Raw genomic sequence first — 19,232 nt, 5'->3', positions numbered from 1 at the left:
GGTTTCACTCTTGATCAGTCATGTGACCTTAGGCAACGTGCTTAATGTCTCAGCGCTGGTTTCTTCTTCTGGACAATGAGGAATGTAGTAGAGAATCTTCCTGGAGGTTTTGAGCAGTAAAAACAGGGCTTAGCAGGAAGCCAGGTAAGAATCAGTGGTCAGAAAGTGGTAGCTATAATTGCTCTAGCCAAGTGTTCTACATTGACATTGCCTGCTGAGGAGAATCATTTGGGGAGCATCTAAGAAAATGCTAATACCTGAACTCCACCCAGGATCAATTAAATGTGAACTTCTAGGGGTCAGACCCAGGTGTCAGTGGAGTTTTTTTTATTATTATTCCTTAGGTGATAGCGATGTTCCATGAGGGTTGAGAATCTCTGGCTCTAGCTCCCTGTAGTGAATGTGTTTGATGTTTCAGAGAAGGATGATCTTATTTAACCTCAGCAACACTTTAGGGTAACTAGAGAGTTATTAGCCCCATTTTACAGTTGAGGAAACTGAGGCTAAGGGAGGTTAAAAAAAACAGCAAGTGAGAGGTGGTACTCAGATGTGGGGCCAAGCAGTCCAACTCCAGAGCCATGTTCTTAATTACCATGCCGCATTTCATTGTCCCGAATAGCGCCTCGAGTGAAGCTCATCAGTGGAAATTAAGATCCACCAAGTGGGGTCATCCGGTGGTCTCTGGCTCTCTCCATACCTTCAGCTTACCGACCTCCTGCTCTCCGTGTGTTCGGAACTTCCCAGCAGCCTCCTGTCAGATAACGAACTGCGGTTATTCAGAAGTCCCCTGCTATTTCCACTGATTTTTATTAAATGCAGCTTGTGGCTCTGAGTCAAGAATGTGCAAGCCGATTTAGATTATGTTTTGCATTGAGTTTATTAAGATAAAAAATATTTCCTGAGATAGTGAGTCAGAAATATTTATGGTGAAGTGTGCTGAAAGTGAATGCAGGTTGATAGCATGAACAGAATGTTCTCTCAAAGTCAAATGCGATGACCTAACCATGTTTGGCAGCCTTCCTTTATGTTTAGCTAAGCATTTTATTTCATGTCAGGACCCCCCTCCCTCTTCTGAATAGGATCGGTCCTGAAGGGGACTAGCATTTGGCATGTGCCTCTTTGATACTGAGATGCAGGCCCTGAGCCTAATTGTGACTGGCTCCCTGGCTGACTGGCTGGGTTGCCATGGCAAAGGACTGTTAAACTTTTTATATCTGGGTTTCTCTCACCTGTCAGAATGGCAATATAACTCTTGGCCCCGCCTCCCTCCCGGGGAGTGGGGGGGGGAGGGGAGGGCATTTTGAAAATTAAGTAATAAATGTTGGGAGGGATTTGTGAATGTGACGTCTTGTCAAATGGGTGAGTAATAAATGGGGTGTCTCCAAAGCTCATTTGCCTGAAATACACTTGAGCCTTCCATTTACTTAATCAACCAGCATTTATTAAATGCCTACGAAGTTCACCATCTAACACGTGGAGTGCTGGGGGGACTACGAAAAGGAGGAAGTAGAGTCTCAATTCCCAGAGAGCTCATAAACTAACTTCTTTTTTCTCGCAGTTCACTTCTTAAGTTGATTAAGCGTCAGGATGAACAATGCCTGTGGTGTATTTAAAAAGCTCCTTCTCCATGATGGCTTCCACTTACAACATAAGAAACTGGTAGTGATTAGTTGTTCTCAGTACCAGTGGGTACTGTCTCCTGCTGGATGGACTCATTAAAAAGGGCAAGACTATTCCATAGTCCTGGTCAGGGGTAATAGGAAACAATGAAAGACTAAAGTGTGGGTTTACTGGGAAACGGTGCATTGGCTAATATTACGGTCTCTTGTGTCCAAAGGTCTGGGTTTGGGTCCTGGCTCTGCCACTTTCTAACTGCATGACTTTGGGCAATTGCTTAACCTCTCTGTGTCTCATTTCCTTATCTCTGAAAAAAGGGTAAGAATAGTGTCTACCTCAGGATTGTTTTCAAGATTAAATAAGTTAATGTGTACAAGGTGCTTAAAATGGTGCCTGGAACCTTGTAAATTCTCAGAAAAATGTTAGCTATGATCATCACTTTCTGTGGGTAATGGAGGAGATGGTGGTACTGAAAGAATCCTGGCATTTTCTTTTCATACATTTTAAAAAGCGTAAATATCTTTTTTTTTATTCAGAGTCCCAAACTTCTGCCCAGACCTACAAAAATCACTTAGGATTGCCCCCAAATCCCAAGTTGCTTATTCAGAAATAGAAAACAGACCATGCAAGCCTAGCTTATGGTATTCAGGACTTGAGCTAAATCATTTTGTTCTGAGAACCTCACACTGGTCCAATACCCATAGGGGTGGCAGAGGGCAGCTGTGGAGTGTGAAGGAAAGAGCATTGAGCTTGGAGTCCAAATCCTGGATTTAGCTTTGATTAGTTGGGACAGGTCTAGGATAGGTCTTTAAGTTCTCTGAACTGCAGTTTACCCATCCTGATTGTGTAAAAGCAATGGTAGGTAAAAATTCTGGGGCCTAAGCATGAGTCAAAACAGTGGTAACAAACTGTACTAAACTGTACTAGAAATTACTGTATTCTCCACCACCACACACTTATAGTTTAGAAAAAAAAAGCCAAAATTGTGAATCACTGTATTGTACACCTGTAACTTATATAATGTTGTACATCAACTATACTTCAATTTCAAAAAAAGAAAAGCCAATTGCACTTAAGAATATCTTTGATGAAGCAGCAAAAATTGTTAACTAAATCTTGACCCATGAGGTACATGTCTTTTTTAATATTTTGTATGGCAAAATGGGAAGTATACATAAGCAGTCGTGCTGACTGGTGAAACACTATGGTTGTCACAAAGAAAAGCATTTTATTACTTGAAAGAATGATTGGCAATCAAACTATGGTTAATTATTCTTGAAAATAAACAAAACGAGCCTGACACTTGAAGGAAACAGGAGATAGTATTAGTTGCCAATAATAAAATTTGAGCTTTCCAGCAAAAATTTAAAATTTGGAAAACTTTCAGCCACCACCAAGAGCTTGACAGTTTCCCAATCTTTACTAATGAGATAGATGGTGATACTAATGAATGTGATTTTTCTATATTACATGATTAAATGTGTTCATATCTGGAAGATCTATGTAACTCTGAACCAATGTTTTCTAAATGAACAGGGCATGGTGTTAAAAAATCACACATGGATAAAAGATCTGTTCAACGTGCAAGATAAATCAATCCATTTTAATATAACAGATTATGAAAAATTCACTAGTATGGTTTCAGATTTCACATCACAACTATTCTTTAAGAAACTACCATTTGTCTGCTGGAGAGGGTGTGGAGAAAAGGGAACCCTCCTGCACTGTTGATGGGAATGTATTGGTTGGTGCAACCGCTATGGAAAACAGTGTGGAAGTTCCTTAAAAAACAAAAAATAGAGTTACCATATGATCCAGCAATCCCACTCCTGGGCCTATATCCGGAAAAGATACATGCACCTCAATGTTCATAGCAGCACTGTTTACAATAACCAAGACATGGAAGCAACCTAAATATACACTGACAGATGATGGATAAAGATGTGGAATATATGTACAATGGAATATTACTCAGCCATTAAAAAAGAAAGAAATAATGCCATCTGCAACAACATGGATGAACCTAGAGATTATCATACTAAGTGAAGTAAACCAAACAGAGAAAGGTAAATATCATATGATGTCACTTATATGTGGAATCTAAAAAAATGATACGAATGAACTTATTTACAAAACAGAAATAGACTCACAAACATAGAAAACAAACTTATGGTTACCAAAAGGGAAGGCGGGGAGGGATAAATTAGGAGTTTGGGATTAACATATACACACTACTGTATATAAAATAAACAACAAGGACTTACTGTATAACACAGCATACTATATTCAATATTTTGTAATAACCTATAATGGAAAAAACTGAAAAAGAATATATCACTTTGCTGTACACCTGAAACATTGTAAATCAACTATACTTCAATTTAAAAATGTCAAAAAAAAAAAGAAACTACCATTTGTCAAATTTTGGTTTAGTATCAAAGAATACTATCCTAAATTATCTGAGAAGGCTATAAAAATACCCCTCTCTTTTCCAACTATATGAAGCCAGATTTTCTTCCTATACTTCAACCAAAACAACATATCTCAAAAGATTGAATGCAGAAAGAGGAGAGTCCAGCTGTCTGGTCTTAAGCCAAATGATAGATCAATGACAATAGAAAACAGTGCCACTCTTCTCACTATTTGCATGTGTATCAGGAGGTGCAGGGGGGAATATAGTTATTTTTCATGACAATATTTGTTAACAAGTAATGAGATTATTTTCAAATAAATTAGTAAACAAATATTTTAAAATTTTCTCTTGGGGGTCCTCAATATTTTAAAGAGTGTATAGGGGGTTCTGAAACCAAGGGGTTTGAGAACTTCTGTCCTGGAACAAGGACTCTGGAGCCAAAATAATTTTTTAAAGATTTTTTTTTTTAAAGAATTACTGTTTTTTAAATTAAGTAATTAAAATTTATTTTTGGCTGCATTAGGTTTTCATTACTGCACGTGGGCTTTCTTTTAGCTGCATTGAGCGGGGGCTACTCTTTGTTGCGGTGCACGGGCTTCTCATTGCGGTGGCTTCTCTTGTTGCGGAGCACGGGCTCTAGGCGTGTGGGCTTCAGTAGTTGTGGCATGTGGACTCCGTAGTTGTGGCACACGGGATCTAGAGCGCAGGCTCAGTAGTTGTGGCGCACGGGCTTAGTTGCTCCGCGGCAGGTGGGATCTTCCTGGACCAGGGCTCGAAACTGTGTCCCCTGCGTTGGCAGATGGATTCTTAACCACTGCGCCACCAGGGAAGCCCTCAAGATTTTCTTTCAGAGAAGTTTTAGGTTCACAGCAAAATTGAAGGGACGATACAGAGATTTTTTTGTATACACCCTGCCCCTTTACATGCATAATCTCTCCCGTTATCAACATTCCCCACCAGAGTCGTACATCTGTTAAAACTGGTGAAATTACATTGACACATCATAATCACCCAAAGTTCATAGTTTACATTATAGCTCACTCTTGTGTTGTACGTTCCATGGATTTATACAAATGTATAATGACATGTATCCACCATTATAGAATCAGAGAGAGTATTTTCACTGCCCTAAAAATCCTCTGTGCTCTGCCCATTCATTCCCCCCACCCCAGTCTCTGGTAACCATTGATATTTCTACTGTCTAAAGTTTTACCTTTTCCAGAATGTCCTATAATTGGAATCATGCCATATGTAGCCTTTTAAGATTGGCTTCTTTCACTTAGTAATATGTATTTATGCTTCCTTTATGTGTTTTCATGGCTTGGTAGCTCATTTCCTTTTAGCACTGAATAATATTCCATAGTCTAGATGTACTACAGTTTATCCATTTACCTACTGAAGGACAGCTTGTTTGCTTCCAGCTTTTGGCAATTGTGAATAAAGCTACAAACATCCATGTGCAGGGTTTTGTGTGGACATGTTTTCAACTACTTCGGGTAAACACCAAGGAGTGAGATTGCTGGATCATATGGTATGAGTATTTTTATTTTTGTAAGAAACTGCCAAACTATCTTCCAAAGTAGCTGTAACATTTTGCATTCCCACCAGCAATGAGAGAGAGTTCCTGTTGCTCCATGTCTTCATCAGCATTCGGTAATGTCAATGTTCTGGATTTTGATCATTCTAATGGGTGTTTAGTGTAACTCATTGTTTTAATTTGCGTTTCCCTGATGACATATGATGTGGAACATCTTTTCATATGTCTCTTTGCCATTTTTCTTCTTTGGTGAGGTATCTGTTAAAGTATTGGCCCATTTTTTATTGGGGTTGCTTTCTTATGGTTCAGTTTTAAGAGTTCTTTGTATATTTTGGTACTTTACCAGATGTGTCTTTTGCAAATGTTTTCTCCCAGTCTGTGGCTTGTCTTCTCATTCTGTTGATATTGTCTTTTGCAGAACAGACATGTTAAATTTTAATAAAGTCCAGTTTATCATTTATTTATTTCATAGATCATGTCTTTGTTATCATATCTAAAAAGTCATTTCCATACTCAAGATCATCTTGGTTTTCTCCTATGTTATCTTCCAGGAATTTTGTAATTTTGCATCTTATGTTTAGGTCCGTGATCCATTTTGAGTTAATTTTTGTGAAGGGTGTAAGGGCTATGTCTAGCTTCATTTTTGCATGTGGATGTACAGTTGTTTCAGCACTATTTGTTGAGAAGACTGTCTTTGCTCCTTTGTGGTGACTTTGCTTCTTTGTCAAAGATCAGTTGATTATATATAGGTAGTCCACTGGACTCTATTTCTGGGCTGTCTGTTCTCTTTCATCGGTCTATTTGTCTATTCTTTCACCAGTATCACACTGTCTTGATTACTGTAGCTTTATAGCAAGTCTTGAAGTTGGGTAGTGTCAGTCCTCCAGCTTTGTTCTTCTCCTTCAGTATTATGTTGGCTATTCTGGGTCTTTTGCCTCTCATATAAACTTTAGAATCAGTTTGTCAATATTCACAAAATAATTTGCTGGGATTTAGACTGAAATCTAAATCAATCTAAATCTGAATCAATAATTGTTTTGTCTCACTTCTACTTACTATGTGATCTTGGATGGCTTTTTTACCATCCCTGTGCCTTAGATATCTCATGTATAAAATGAGGACAATAATAATGGTTTGTAACAACACCTGCCGTGGTAATAAGTACCCTTTAGATGTTAACTATTATCATCATTATATTGTATCATCATCATTGTCATTGTCACCATCATCATTATTACTAGTACCCCCACTGGGAGACATAGTTCATTCAGAGACACAGAGCTAGAGGTGGAGTCAGCAGAATTGGAATTTTTTCTCTCTCCAGCCAGATTATATCCCACCTCCCACTCACCAGTCTGCCATCTCAACATTTGTGGTCCACAAAAGCAGGGAAAGAAGGATGAGAAAGCTTCCACAGCTCAAGCACACATTGTCAGAGGTATTGAATAAAGCCACTGAAAAAAATAGTGTTAAAAAACAAAATTCAAGTGAACAAATTTTTTAAATCTTACTGGTTTTATTCAACAATTCATGAATCAGGCAGTTTCCCATCTAGCAGATAGAAAGGAGTTCTGAAGAGCTGTACAAAATGAAAGACTTGTGTAAGCAGAAAGGGGCAGAACAGGGTTGTTTGTGGCAAGGTCACTTTTAGGGCACAGCAGGGGTCTATCAGGCAGATCACCTCACTAGTGCTGACTAGGTAATTCCAGATTGATTGGTTTAAGAGTCCATTCCTGGGAGAGGTTGAAAGTGTAATTAAGTTAGGTATTAAGTCCTGGTTTGGTGATGTGGACTTAGCACAAGTGACTCCACTTTGGGCCTTTTTTTTTTTTTTTTTTCTTGCAGTACGTGGGCCTCTCACCGCTGTGGCCTCTCCCGTTGCAGAGCACAGGCTGCGGATGCGCAGGCTCAGCGGCCATGGCTCATGGGCCCAGCCGCTCCGCAGCATGTGGGATCTTCCCAGACCGGGGCATGAACCCACGTCCCCTGCATCAGCAGGCGGACTCTCAACCACTGCACCACCAGGGAAGCCCTGGGCCTTTTTTAACAGTATGAATAGCCAGGCTTAAACGTACAGGCCAAAATGCTTTTTCTGGCATTCAGACTCAGTCAGTACCTGCTGTCTGCTGTCGACTGAAAAAACTGCACAACCTAAAAGCTGACAATTGTTTTATTTGGCAGACTTACTGAAGACTTAAGCCCGGGATACAGCCTCTTAGGTAGCTCTCAGGGACAGTTTCAGAGGTATGGGAGGAGCCAGGACATATAGGAACTTTCCCAAAAAAAAAAAAAAAAAAGCCCCCCAAAACCAAATGAACAACAACAACAAAACCAGGTAGTCAGAACATCAAAAGATTACTGCTAATTAAAGAAAAACCAGATATCTCAAGTTAATGAATGAATTTAGTGCTTTTCTATAGGGGAAGATGCAAGAGCCTGGACTTAATGAAATTATTCCTTTGCTATGCAGCTTAACTATCTAGGGCCAGTAATCTCTTTTTTTTCTCCATCCTGAATCCTTTCAGGATGTACCATTGGGGTTGGGGGGGTGGTAGAGGAATTCAGCTGTAGTGGCTGACGGCTCAATGGCCGCCACATCTTGTTTACTGATATGGCAGGCGGCATTCTTAGTCCACACTGCCATCCAGTGCTTCTGTAGCTGAGGCCCATATGGAAATTTACACTATTTCAGGAGGTGCAGACCGCACAGGCCCATCTAATAGATCATGACTCCAAAGCCCAGTTGCAGCTAGGTGGTGGCAAACTGGTATCAGGTCCAGTTTACAGATTTCCTCTGCCCTGGGCTGCTTCGCTGGGATGCCCAGGTGTTCTCTGAAAGAAATGACTAGTCCATAACCTGCAATGGTCACGCCAGTGCTGGGTGTAGAACAGAGAGTGGGTCCCCTAGTTTGGCCCATGAGGCTGCTCCAGGAGGATCCAGATAGTTCTGGGAAGAGAATGGATCACGGCCAGAGGCTTGTTAACAGCAAGGCTGATAGCAATGATTCAGACATGCGTTTTTATTTTATTTTATTCCAGTCACAAAATGCTTTCGTGTTGTTTAGGCCAAATGTGTTTCTGATGCTTCCAGTCTTTGCCAAACTGAGGACCAGATCATTTGCTTGTTTTACTTATTAAGTGAGCAGCTACAGATGGCAAATAAATTGAACATTATTCTTTATCACTAAAAAGTTAGAACCAAATTCCCTGTGTTTATGGCAAGGCTCCTTTGTTCAGTAGACACAAAGATTTGTTTACATTTCCTTTGTTCTCCCTGGAAACATACTGCCTGAGCCAGCTATTACACTGATTTCAAGATGCCCTGTAACCCTTGTTTTTTTTTTTTTTTTTTTTTTTGCGGTATGCGGGCCTCTCACTGTTGTGGCCTCTCCCGTTGCAGAGCACAGGCTCCGGATGCGCAGGCTCAGTGGCCATGGCTCACGGGCCTAGCTGCTCTGCAGCATGTGGGATCTTCCCGGACCGGGGCATGAAGCCATGTCCCCTGCATCGGCAGACAGACTCGCAACCACTGCACCACCAGGGAAGCCCCCTTGTTTTTGTTTTAGGTAGATATGATATAGAACTTCACGGACAAATTAACCACTCTGTCCTGCAGTGTGTTAGTTATGTGATCTTGGGCAGGTGGCCTCATCCCTCGGATCTGTTCTGTAAAGTCAGGACTGGACATGGCCAGGAAACCAATCAGTTTGATGGATAATCATTCCCCATTTTTAGGCATAAGTTATTTGTGAGGAAAAAGAAAAGAAAAAAATAGCTAATATAATAGCAGAAACTTTCACATGCTGTTTGCTCCATGCCAGACCCTATTCAAAGTACTTTCCATGTATTAATTAATATAATCCTCACAGTAGCCCTATGAGGGAGATATAATTATTGTACTAATTTCACAGGTAACAAAATTTGAGACACAGAGAGGTTGAATAACTTGCCCAAGGTCACACAGCTGATAAGTAGCAGAACCAGGATGCGAATTCAGACATTCTAGCTTCAGAGTTTGTGAGGGTTGATTTCATCTGGTGGATCAACCCGTACTAATTTGTTTTCAAGAAATTTGAGTACACCTTCAGAGAATACTTGAAATACTCCACCCAGTTATAGAGCTCTCTGTCTCTGGGCTAATTTATGTTCCTAGAAGAAAAAATTTGAAGAACTGTGTGTCTGTGATTGTAGTATCATGCAAAGTAACTGGGGTTTGGAGGCAAAAGAAACAGTTTAAAGTTCCAGCTCATCCTTTTATATTTTACGCTATGAGGGCTTGGCCAAAAAGCTTGCTGGGATTTCAGTAGCAACTTCCTATGGGGGAAGAACCAAAGAAATAAAGTAGAATTGACTTTTGTTTTCTTGACGAAAACTCAACAGTCATGTCAACCCCTGAGATGCACAGGTAGACACTGTCATCCTGGCCTCTGGGGAGTGTGGTTGATGTTGGCTGGCTTTGATATTTAAAGGAGGTAGAAATCTGGGAGAGGGAGCCAGGCTGTGGGAGTACCTGAGTGACGGCACCTCTTGCCACTGTGGAGACCTCTCTGAAACCGTGCAACTCAGATTGGGACTCGAACCCACACACCAGGACTCGAACCCTGCCAAACCCAGGTTAGGACTTGAAACACAGTCTTTTAATTGAGATCACACACCTGGTCCCAGGACTTAATGAAGCTCAGGTTCTTGATGTCTTGTCGCAGAAAGACTTCAGTGAGAGACAAAGTGATAGGTGAGAAGTGGATTTATTTAGAGAGAAACAGACTTCACAGACAGAGTGTGGGCCATCTCAGAAGGTGAGAGGACCCGATACATGGGGTGGTTAGTTTTTATGGGCTGGGTAATTTTATATGCTAATGAGCGGGAGGATTATTCCAACTATTTTCGGAGAAGGGGCAGGGATTTCCAGGAATTGGGCCACCGCCCATTTTTTGGCCTTTTACGGTTAGCCTCAGAACTGTCATGGCACTGGTGGGTGTGTCATTTAGATGGTAATATATTACAACGAGCGTATAATGAGGCTCTAGGTCCACTGGAAGTCGAATCTTCTGCCATCTTGGACCTAGTTGTTTCTAACCAGTTTTTGTCATGTCCTATGGCTATGTCATTCTTTTAAAGGCTGTGCCCTGCCCCCTTCCCTCCTGTTTCACCTCCAACTCAAAGCTGGACCCATGCTGCAGAAAGGACAGGAAACAGGAGGTAGCCTCAAGGAGAAGGGCCTATCAGAGGATATCAGGTCAGTGAGGTACCTGGCTTCTGGAGGGAAACCATAACACCAGCCAGAACACATAGCTAAAGGTTAGACCCATGAACCAGACAATCCTGGCTGGAGTTAGGGGAAGATCACAGCCCTGTGGGTGTGTGGATATGTGTAAACCCCAGCTCTTCTTTAAGGAAGAAGTTTGAATTCTGTCTCCCCTCCTCAGTGTGACTCAGGCTACCAAAGCAATCGGATGGGGTGGAAAGAGCTAGGTTTTTGAGCCAGAGAGAGCTGAACCCGCCCTTGGCTCAGCTGTGTGGCCTTGGGCAAGTCACTTAACCTCTCTGATCCTAGGTCTCCTCATTGTTGAGCAGCGATGACAATTCCTCCTCCCTTGTGGGGTTATAGGGCAGGTAAATACTAAAGTAAAGCCCCTGGCATATGGCAGGACTTAGAGTCTATCTGTTCTTACTACTGTACTAACCAGCTTGGCTCAGTTGAACTTTGTTTAGGTGCTAGGCTGAGCCTGAGGACACAAAGTCGTTAGTGCTAGAAGCTTTGGGCACAATGTACATCTTACTGTGTGACCACAGGGCAAGTCAGCTAATCTCTGAGACATCTCCCCTGCAGCTGGGCATCATGATACTTCCTGTGCCTTTCCTACCTCACGGGGTTATTAGAGGATAACAGGAGACAGAGTAAAAGGCATTGCACAGAAGTTGTTATTATTATAAAAATAATAGAACACTGATTAATATATATGAGTGCTTACTTTTCGCCATATACTAGTTTAAATGCTTCCCATGCCTTGCCTGATTTAATTTTAATTTTTTTTTTTTTTTTTTGCCTTTCATCTGATTTAATTTTAATCCTCTCACAGTTTTGCCAGGTAGAGGGGGTGGAGCAGGGATTCACTACTAAGGATCTTGGGGGTACTTTCTGGGATACTGATGATGTTCTGTTGTTCTATATCTTGATAGGGGCATCGGTTACATGGGTACATGCATTTGTCAAGGCTCGTGGGACTGTGCAATTAAGACTGATACATTTCATAGAATATAAATTATATCTCAGTTAAAAATTGAATGCATAGAATAATATATTGTAATGTGTTGCGGTTGACATGAGTAACATTATGGAAATAATTTCATTGCCTCTCACCACTTTGTCTGCCAGCAGCCTGGCCTTCATAACCCTTATTATATCATCACTGACAGGAAGATTTTCAGCATTCTTCCCAGTCTTGGGCCATGTGGATATAAATATATTACTCCTACCTTTCCAGTTTTTCATACTTTCTCTCTTATCAAAAGTGAACAAACTGGTAGGATCTTTGCCAGAATGTTAAGAGGGATGTCATTTCGGGATGATGTAAATTTTACTTCTTTTTCTTTTTTACTGTATTGTTTGAGTTTGTAACAAGAAGCATGCATTTTTTTTTATACTCCGAAACACAAAAGCTCATCTTGTCTTGGCCGAGAAATTTATCCATGGGTACCACATTGTCATTTGAAAACTTTGGGTTTTATACCATGGTTAGTAACAAATTTCCTTCCAAGCAGCAGACTCTGTGGGTGATTGTTTAGTAGTCACAGGGTCTCGGTAAAGGGATGATTTCAACCATCCCTTGTCTGTCTCCACCATGCCGCTCCTGTTCAGTCTCTCTGTGGTCTGGGGCACACAGAGTGAGTTTGGGTTGCTTGGAGGTACTCTCCAGCAGTCTGCCCCTCTCACCTGCCTGTTTCTCCCTGTGCACAGAGTCTTACCTGGCCCTCGATGAACCGATGAATAACATCACCACGTCCCTGGGGCAGACGGCAGAACTGCACTGCAAAGTCTCTGGGAATCCGCCTCCCACTATCCGCTGGTTCAAAAATGATGCACCTGTGGTCCAGGAGCCCCGGAGGATCTCCTTTCGGGCAACCAACTATGGCTCTCGGCTACGGATTAGAAACCTCGACACCACAGACACGGGCTACTTCCAGTGCGTGGCGACGAACGGCAAGAAGGTGGTTTCTACCACTGGAGTCTTGTTTGTCAAGTTCGGTAAGCGGCTTCCTACTGGGGATGGCCTTTGGCCCTCAGCCTCCGCGGGGGTGAGGAGGTCCTGGGTGTGCCCAGCAACACAGAAGCTGGTCCTCTTGTACCCATTTTAGAAATAAGTAAACCAAGGCCCAGCATTTAAGTACTATGTTCACGGTCACCCAGCCAGTAAACTGCAGAGCAGCAGGGTCCAGATAGGGCTGACCTCAGCCCCAATTCTAAGTCACCGCATCAGTGAATTCTCAACAAGAATGTTCCTTGTCCAGAGAAGTTGGGAAGATTTCCAGCACACAGGCTCCTTTTCTGTCCAGCTGCCATCACAGACCCCTGCCTGCTGTTGCAATGAACGTCCTCATGCTCATTCAGCCTCCCACTGAAACTCGCTGCATCTCGAGAGGATGCCTACTCTGACTCATTTTTTAGCCCTTGTCTTAGCATTTTTCAGGCTCTGAACTGTGGGATATAGACACAGTCTCACTGGTATGTTTTTTCATAGAGGTGGTTGGGGGAGCTGGAGCAAAATAATAAATTCCAGAAAAATAAATATCACCTCGGGGTGGCTGAGAACTTTGGTCCGTAATGGTTTGACTGTCCTGATGTTCACCCTCCAATAACCCAGACTGACTGTTTCTTTTGTTTTTCTTTCATTTCTTCAGGCCCCCCTCCCACTGCAAGTCCAGGGTCCTCGTAAGTACTTAGATCTTCTTTCTTGTCTTTTTTAAGCGCTTCTCCAGAGTTGCTAGGGCAAAGGCAATGTTGTCCTCTGCTTGGGTCAAAACACTGTGTTTCCAGATTTCATTCCATTTTGCCCTGCCCTCATTCCATTTTGCTTTTTCTTTGATATGAAGATTCATAGGAGACCAGCACTGGCAGTAATCTCAAGCATGGTAATGTTGATTCTGAGCAATCAAAGCAAAGAGTCTACTTACATGTACTATTTTAAAATTAAGCTAACATTTAGTTACAATGGGTTTGGTAAAATCAAACAAAAAAAATGAAACACTGCTGGCTTAGGAACCTATACTCTAGTCTTTGCTTAAAAGGCTCTGTTCTCCGTTTCTGCAAATATTTCTGATGCTTTAGTTATTGAACAGGTCATCTGTTGGGTGATCACTTTATTTTTATTCCCTTTAAAAAACTCAGGGAGAAGTTCTGACTCACCTAGGAGAAGAAAGCCCTGTGTCTGGATGAGAGTTACATGGAAGTTTGATTCATTTTGAGTCCCTTATTAATAGAGTCTCAAGATTCAGTTTCTTTAACTGACACTATTGTTGATACATTTTTCCTTTTCTGGCTAAGGGAATCTCTTCTTTCATTGTAGGAGCATTCACTTGGGATATTTTTATTTATGTATAATTTTTATTTTGGGGGGGAGACCCATTTATTAAAACCCTTGCTCTGCAAGAAAATATATTCCATATTTTGTAGATTTCTGAAGTAAAACTTGCCGGGTTCTGCCATGAGAGCATCAAAATGCCTGGCCTTGACTAAACCAATGGCAAGTACAACAGCAGCTTAATTTGCTCTAATCCTCTCTGCACCTCTTAATTACAGTGTGGGATATTTAAATATATTTGTGTGTTCCTGGAGGCCCAGTGGCCCACAATCCCATTAATAAAACAGGTAACGGGTAAAAATAAACATTGGCTTTCAGCCACACGGTTCTGCTATTTCATCAGCCAATTAAAGGCAACTGTTAAAGAGTCTTTAAAATCACCCAAGTGCTAACTGCATTCTGCTTGCTCAGGTAGAAAATGCTGATTCATCTTAAAACAGATCAGAAGTGTGGTCACTGTGCCTTGCATTTCTTTCTCCTTTTTTTAAAATAAATTTATTTATTTATTTTTGGCTGCATTGGGTCTTCGTTGCTGTGCGCGGGCTTTCTTTTTAGTTGCGGCGAGCGGGGGCTACTCTTCGTTGCGGTGCACAGTCCTCTCATTACGGTGGCTTCTCTTGTTGCGGAGCACAGGCTCTAGTTTCGCGGGCTTCAGTAGTTGTGGCACGTGGGCTCAGTAGTTGTGGCACGTGGGCTCAGTAGTTGTGGCTCGTGGGCTCTAGAGCGCAAGCTCAGTAGTCGTGGCACGAGGGCCCAGTTGCTCCGCGGCATGTGGGATCTTCCTGGACCAGGGCACTCACCCGTGTCCCCTGCCTTGGCGGCAGACTCCTAACCACTGCTCCACCAGGGAAGCCCTGCCTTGCATTTCTTAAAGTTAATCTTTTTTTTTTTTTTTGGTGAACTCACTTATTGGTTGATATGTGGAATCCTTTTGAAGTCTTATTTAAGCAAAGATGAAAACTTTTGTTACTGGCTGTAAAAATGCTTCCCACTCCGGTACCTTATTTGTTCCTGTTAATCTGAGTTTCAAATGTTGTTGATAATCTGTATCCTAGGTTGATTAATGTGGTTCACTAGTCTGCCTTTGCTATTAAGCACTGGGCTGTTGACTTTCTACCTGTTGTATTTGTATCAGAGTTCCTTTTTTTAGTATCAGAATTATTTTTAAACCCTTTTATGTCCTTACTTGAAGTTTTCATTCTTTCTTTGCTGCTACCTTTCTGATGAACCCAGTCTATCTTCCATGGTTTTTAATTTCATACAAAGATAGCATTCTGCTTTTCTGAGCTGCTATCTATGGAAAGGGTATTGAAGTTCCTTAAGGATGCTCAACCGTAGCTAAAAGTATCCTTTGATGTCAGGAACTCTGTTTTATGTTAGCTGTCCATTTATCCATCATGTTAATCGGCAATAGCATGAAATGTACACTTGCCATGTTTTCTTGGAGGGAGCTGCAAAAAAAATACAATCAAAGTTGGAAATCCTGCAGGGCCTTCTGCAGCTCAATCTTTATCCTCAGTTTGGCATTTTGATACCCTTTTCTCTCATTCCCTTAGAAACTGGCGATGTATCCTGCTTTTTTCTCCTTTCTCAGCTGCCACCACTTACCCTATCTCTAAGAGTTCCTTTCTTCCTAAGGCTTACTCCCAGATGGAATGCTAGTTCCCTTCTGTATCCTCATAGCCCTCAACCAGCAGCCAAACCTCCCTACAAGGGGACAGGCAGGACGTAACAACATAATAGCCATGGGGAATATCACCGCATTGAGGAGTGCTCTGAAAGCCTTTCGTCAAACTGCACTGTCCTTTCCCAATGCAGGAGTGAAGTGCAGTTGTAAGATTGCTCTGTTTACTTAAAGGTGGCACCGCAAGAATTACTGCAAGGAAACCAAATGCAAGTTCATGACGCACCCTGGCATTTGGAACAGTGAAATATATCAGGTGTATGAAACCTGGTGAGAGCTGAGTGCCCACTGAGGCCACAGGGCTATATACCCCTGGACTGGGATGGGCTTGTAGGGCCCTGGGGACTATGGCCCAGGAAGGCAAAGTATGTGAGGCACTCACCACTCCCTCTAGGGACTGCATCAGGTCCTCACATGAAGCTTCCAGGATGGCATTTTAGTTGTAGTAGGAGCAAGTTAGAGCTGTTGGTTTGGCTTCTGTTCATAGCTGCAGGCTAGCTTTCTTCTGTCATTGCTGGGCCCTGCCCACCTCTAACAATGATCGGACCTGGGGCATGAGCACAAGTGGAGGCCCACATACCACACATGTACGTATTTAAATGTTGTAAATCAAGCTAGCAAACTGCTCAGTGAAATATGTTCTGTCCTCCCACATTGACACATATACCTTCATAATGACAAAAGTTAAAAATACATGCAAAATTATGGTTTGTATATGACTGGAAGCCGGGTGCTATCAAAAATGACTACTTAAATCATTCTTCTTCATGCCTGGATATTCGGTAAAGGGGGCCAGAGATATTATATGTAATTCATAGATTGTTATATATTAGTTCCATTAAAGCTTTTTTTATTGCCTTCATTTCAGCAGAATGAATACCTAATGTTGTTCTAAACGAGATTTTCACATAGTGTGTATTCTTTTGACATTCTTTGGCTTGTAGGTGCATCACCCCATTTTCTGCTTTGATACTCGCATGGCATTCTCCTTGTGTGTGTCTCCAAATTTCCTCTTTCCATAAGGACACCAGTCATATTGTATTTGGACCCATCCCAATGACCCCTTTTAAGCATGATTACAGGGGTAACAGATTACCTCTGTAATCAAGTTACCCTGTTTCCAAATAAGATCGCATTCTGAGCTGTTGGGGATTATGATGTCAACATGTGAATTTAAGGGCACACAATTTGACTCATAACGTGTAATATTACAAAATTTTTCTTAGCCATGTGAAACTGTTGCAAATATACTCTCATTTGTGAGAACTTTCAGAAGCACTGATTGGAATACAAAGCAAAACAGGCAAATGGATGCTCGGTTATACTGGGAATGATAGTTTGTTGTACAAGAATCTATTGCATTCAGACTGGGAAGAAGAATTTGACAAGTTGATTAACTTATCATTTTTCTTACTGAAGTGCTTTTTTTTTTCGTTTAAGCTACTATTTTTTTTAACATCTTTATTGGAGTATAATTGCTTTACAATGGTGTGTTAGTTTCTGCTTTATAACAAAGTGTATCAGTTATACATATACATATGTCCCCATATCCCCTCCCTCTTGCATGCCCCTCCCTCCCACCCTCCCGATACCATCCCTCTAGGTGGTCATAAAGCACCGAGCTGATCTCCCTGTGCTATGCGGCTGCTTCCCACTAGCTATCTATTTTATGTTTGGTACTGTATATATGTCCATGCCACTCTCTCACTTTGTCACAGCTTACCCTTCTCCCTTCCCCCTCCCCATATCCTCAAGTCCATTCTCTAGTAGGTCTGTGTCTTTATTCCCGTCTTGCCCCTAGTTTCTTCATGACCTTTTTTTTTTCTTAGATTCCATATATATGTGTTAGCATACGGTATTTGTTTTTCTCTTTCTGACTTACTTCACTCTGTATGACAGATTCTAGGTCCATCCACCTCACTACAAATAACTCAATTTCGTTTCTTTTAATGGCTGAATAATATTCCATTGTATATATGTGCCACATCTTCTTTATCCATTCATCCGATGATGGACACTTAGGTTGCCTCCATGTCCTGGCTATTGTAAATAGTGCTGCAATGAACATTGCGATACATGACTCTTTTTGAATTATGGTTTTCTCAGGGTATATGTCCAGTAGTGGGATTGCTGGATCATATGGTAGTTCTATTTTTAGTTTTTTATGGAACCTCCGTACTGTTCTCCACAGTGGCTGTATCAATTTACATTCCCACCAACAGTGCAAGAGGGTTCCCTTTTCTCCACACCCTCTCCAGCATTTATTGTTTGGAGATTTTTTGATGATGGCCATTCTGACCAGTGTGAGATGATATCTCATTGTAGTTTTGATTTGCATTTCTCTAATGAGTAGTGATGTTGAGCATCCTTTCATGTGTTTGTTGGCAATCTGCATATCTGCTGTGGAGAAATGTCTGTTTAGGTCTTCTGCCCATGTTTGGATTGGGTTGTTTGTTTTTTTGTTATTGAGCTGTATGAGCTGCTTGTAAATTTTGGATATTAATCCTTTGTCAGTTGCTTCATTTGCAAATATTTTCTCCCATTCTGAGGGTTGTCTTCTGGTCTTGTTTATGGTTTCCTTTGCTGTGCAAAAGCTTTTAAGTTTCATTAGGTCCCATTTGTTTATTTTTGGTTTTATTTCCATTTCTCTAGGAGGTGGGTCAAAAAGGATCTTGCTGTGATTTATGTCATAGAGCGTTCTGCCTATGTTTTCCTCTAAGAGTTTGATAGTGTCTGGCCTTACATTTAGGTCTTTAATCCATTTTGAGTTTATTTTTGTGTAGGTGTTAGGGAGTGTTCTAATTTCATACTTTTACATGTACCTGTCCAGTTTTCCCAGCACCACTTATTGAAGAGGCCGTCTTTTCTCCACTGTATATTCTTGCCTCCTTTATCAAAGATAAGGTGACCTGAAGTGCTTTTGCCACCACAACCCTTCCTGCTCTCCAAGCAGTGTCCATCACTTCCACTGGCAGTGGCACAACTCACAAACCTTCACAGTATACAATCATGGTTGTCTTCTGTTTCAAGGACATAGGGTAAGAGATGTTAGAGAAGGGGTCCCTAGGACCAGAACAGTGTTAGTCGGTCACGGGAGTGGATGTTTAAGGCTTGGATCACTGTGCCAGCACTTAGTGCCAGATCCCAGAGAGTCCCATGTGTACTCTACACTTATTCAGTTTATTTTCTATGTACTTTTGGTATGTGGGCCCGGGACAGGGGCCTTCTTCTTCTTTTTCTGTTTTTTTTAATAACAATTTTACTGAGATATAGTTCACATGCCATAAAATGCACAATTTTAAACTATAAAATTCAGTGTTTCTAATATATTCACAGTGTGGTGTAACCTTCACTACTATCTTATTTGAGGATATTTTCACCGTCTCATAAAGAATCTCCTCC

The 19,232-nt window shown here is 41.5% G+C and overlaps 1 protein-coding gene across 3 annotated transcripts in view; it reads left to right on the top strand.

Moving 5' to 3' along the window:
- ROR1 (receptor tyrosine kinase like orphan receptor 1) overlaps positions 1 to 19,232 on the top strand; it is a 409,060-nt gene that overhangs the window by 270,785 nt on the left and 119,043 nt on the right. For all 3 annotated transcript variants that reach the window (XM_073788849.1, XM_019920148.3, XM_073788854.1), the window contains exons 3-4: positions 12,526 to 12,813; positions 13,467 to 13,497. In XM_073788849.1, coding sequence (XP_073644950.1) covers positions 12,526 to 12,813; positions 13,467 to 13,497 — 319 coding nt within the window. The remainder of the gene's footprint in view (positions 1 to 12,525; positions 12,814 to 13,466; positions 13,498 to 19,232) is intronic.

Source organism: Tursiops truncatus, chromosome 1 (assembly GCF_011762595.2).
Source record: "Tursiops truncatus isolate mTurTru1 chromosome 1, mTurTru1.mat.Y, whole genome shotgun sequence".
Taxonomy (NCBI): Eukaryota; Metazoa; Chordata; class Mammalia; order Artiodactyla; family Delphinidae; genus Tursiops; species Tursiops truncatus.
The sequence above is the reverse complement of the archived record's forward strand: the minus strand, read 5'-3'. Positions and strand labels throughout refer to the sequence as shown.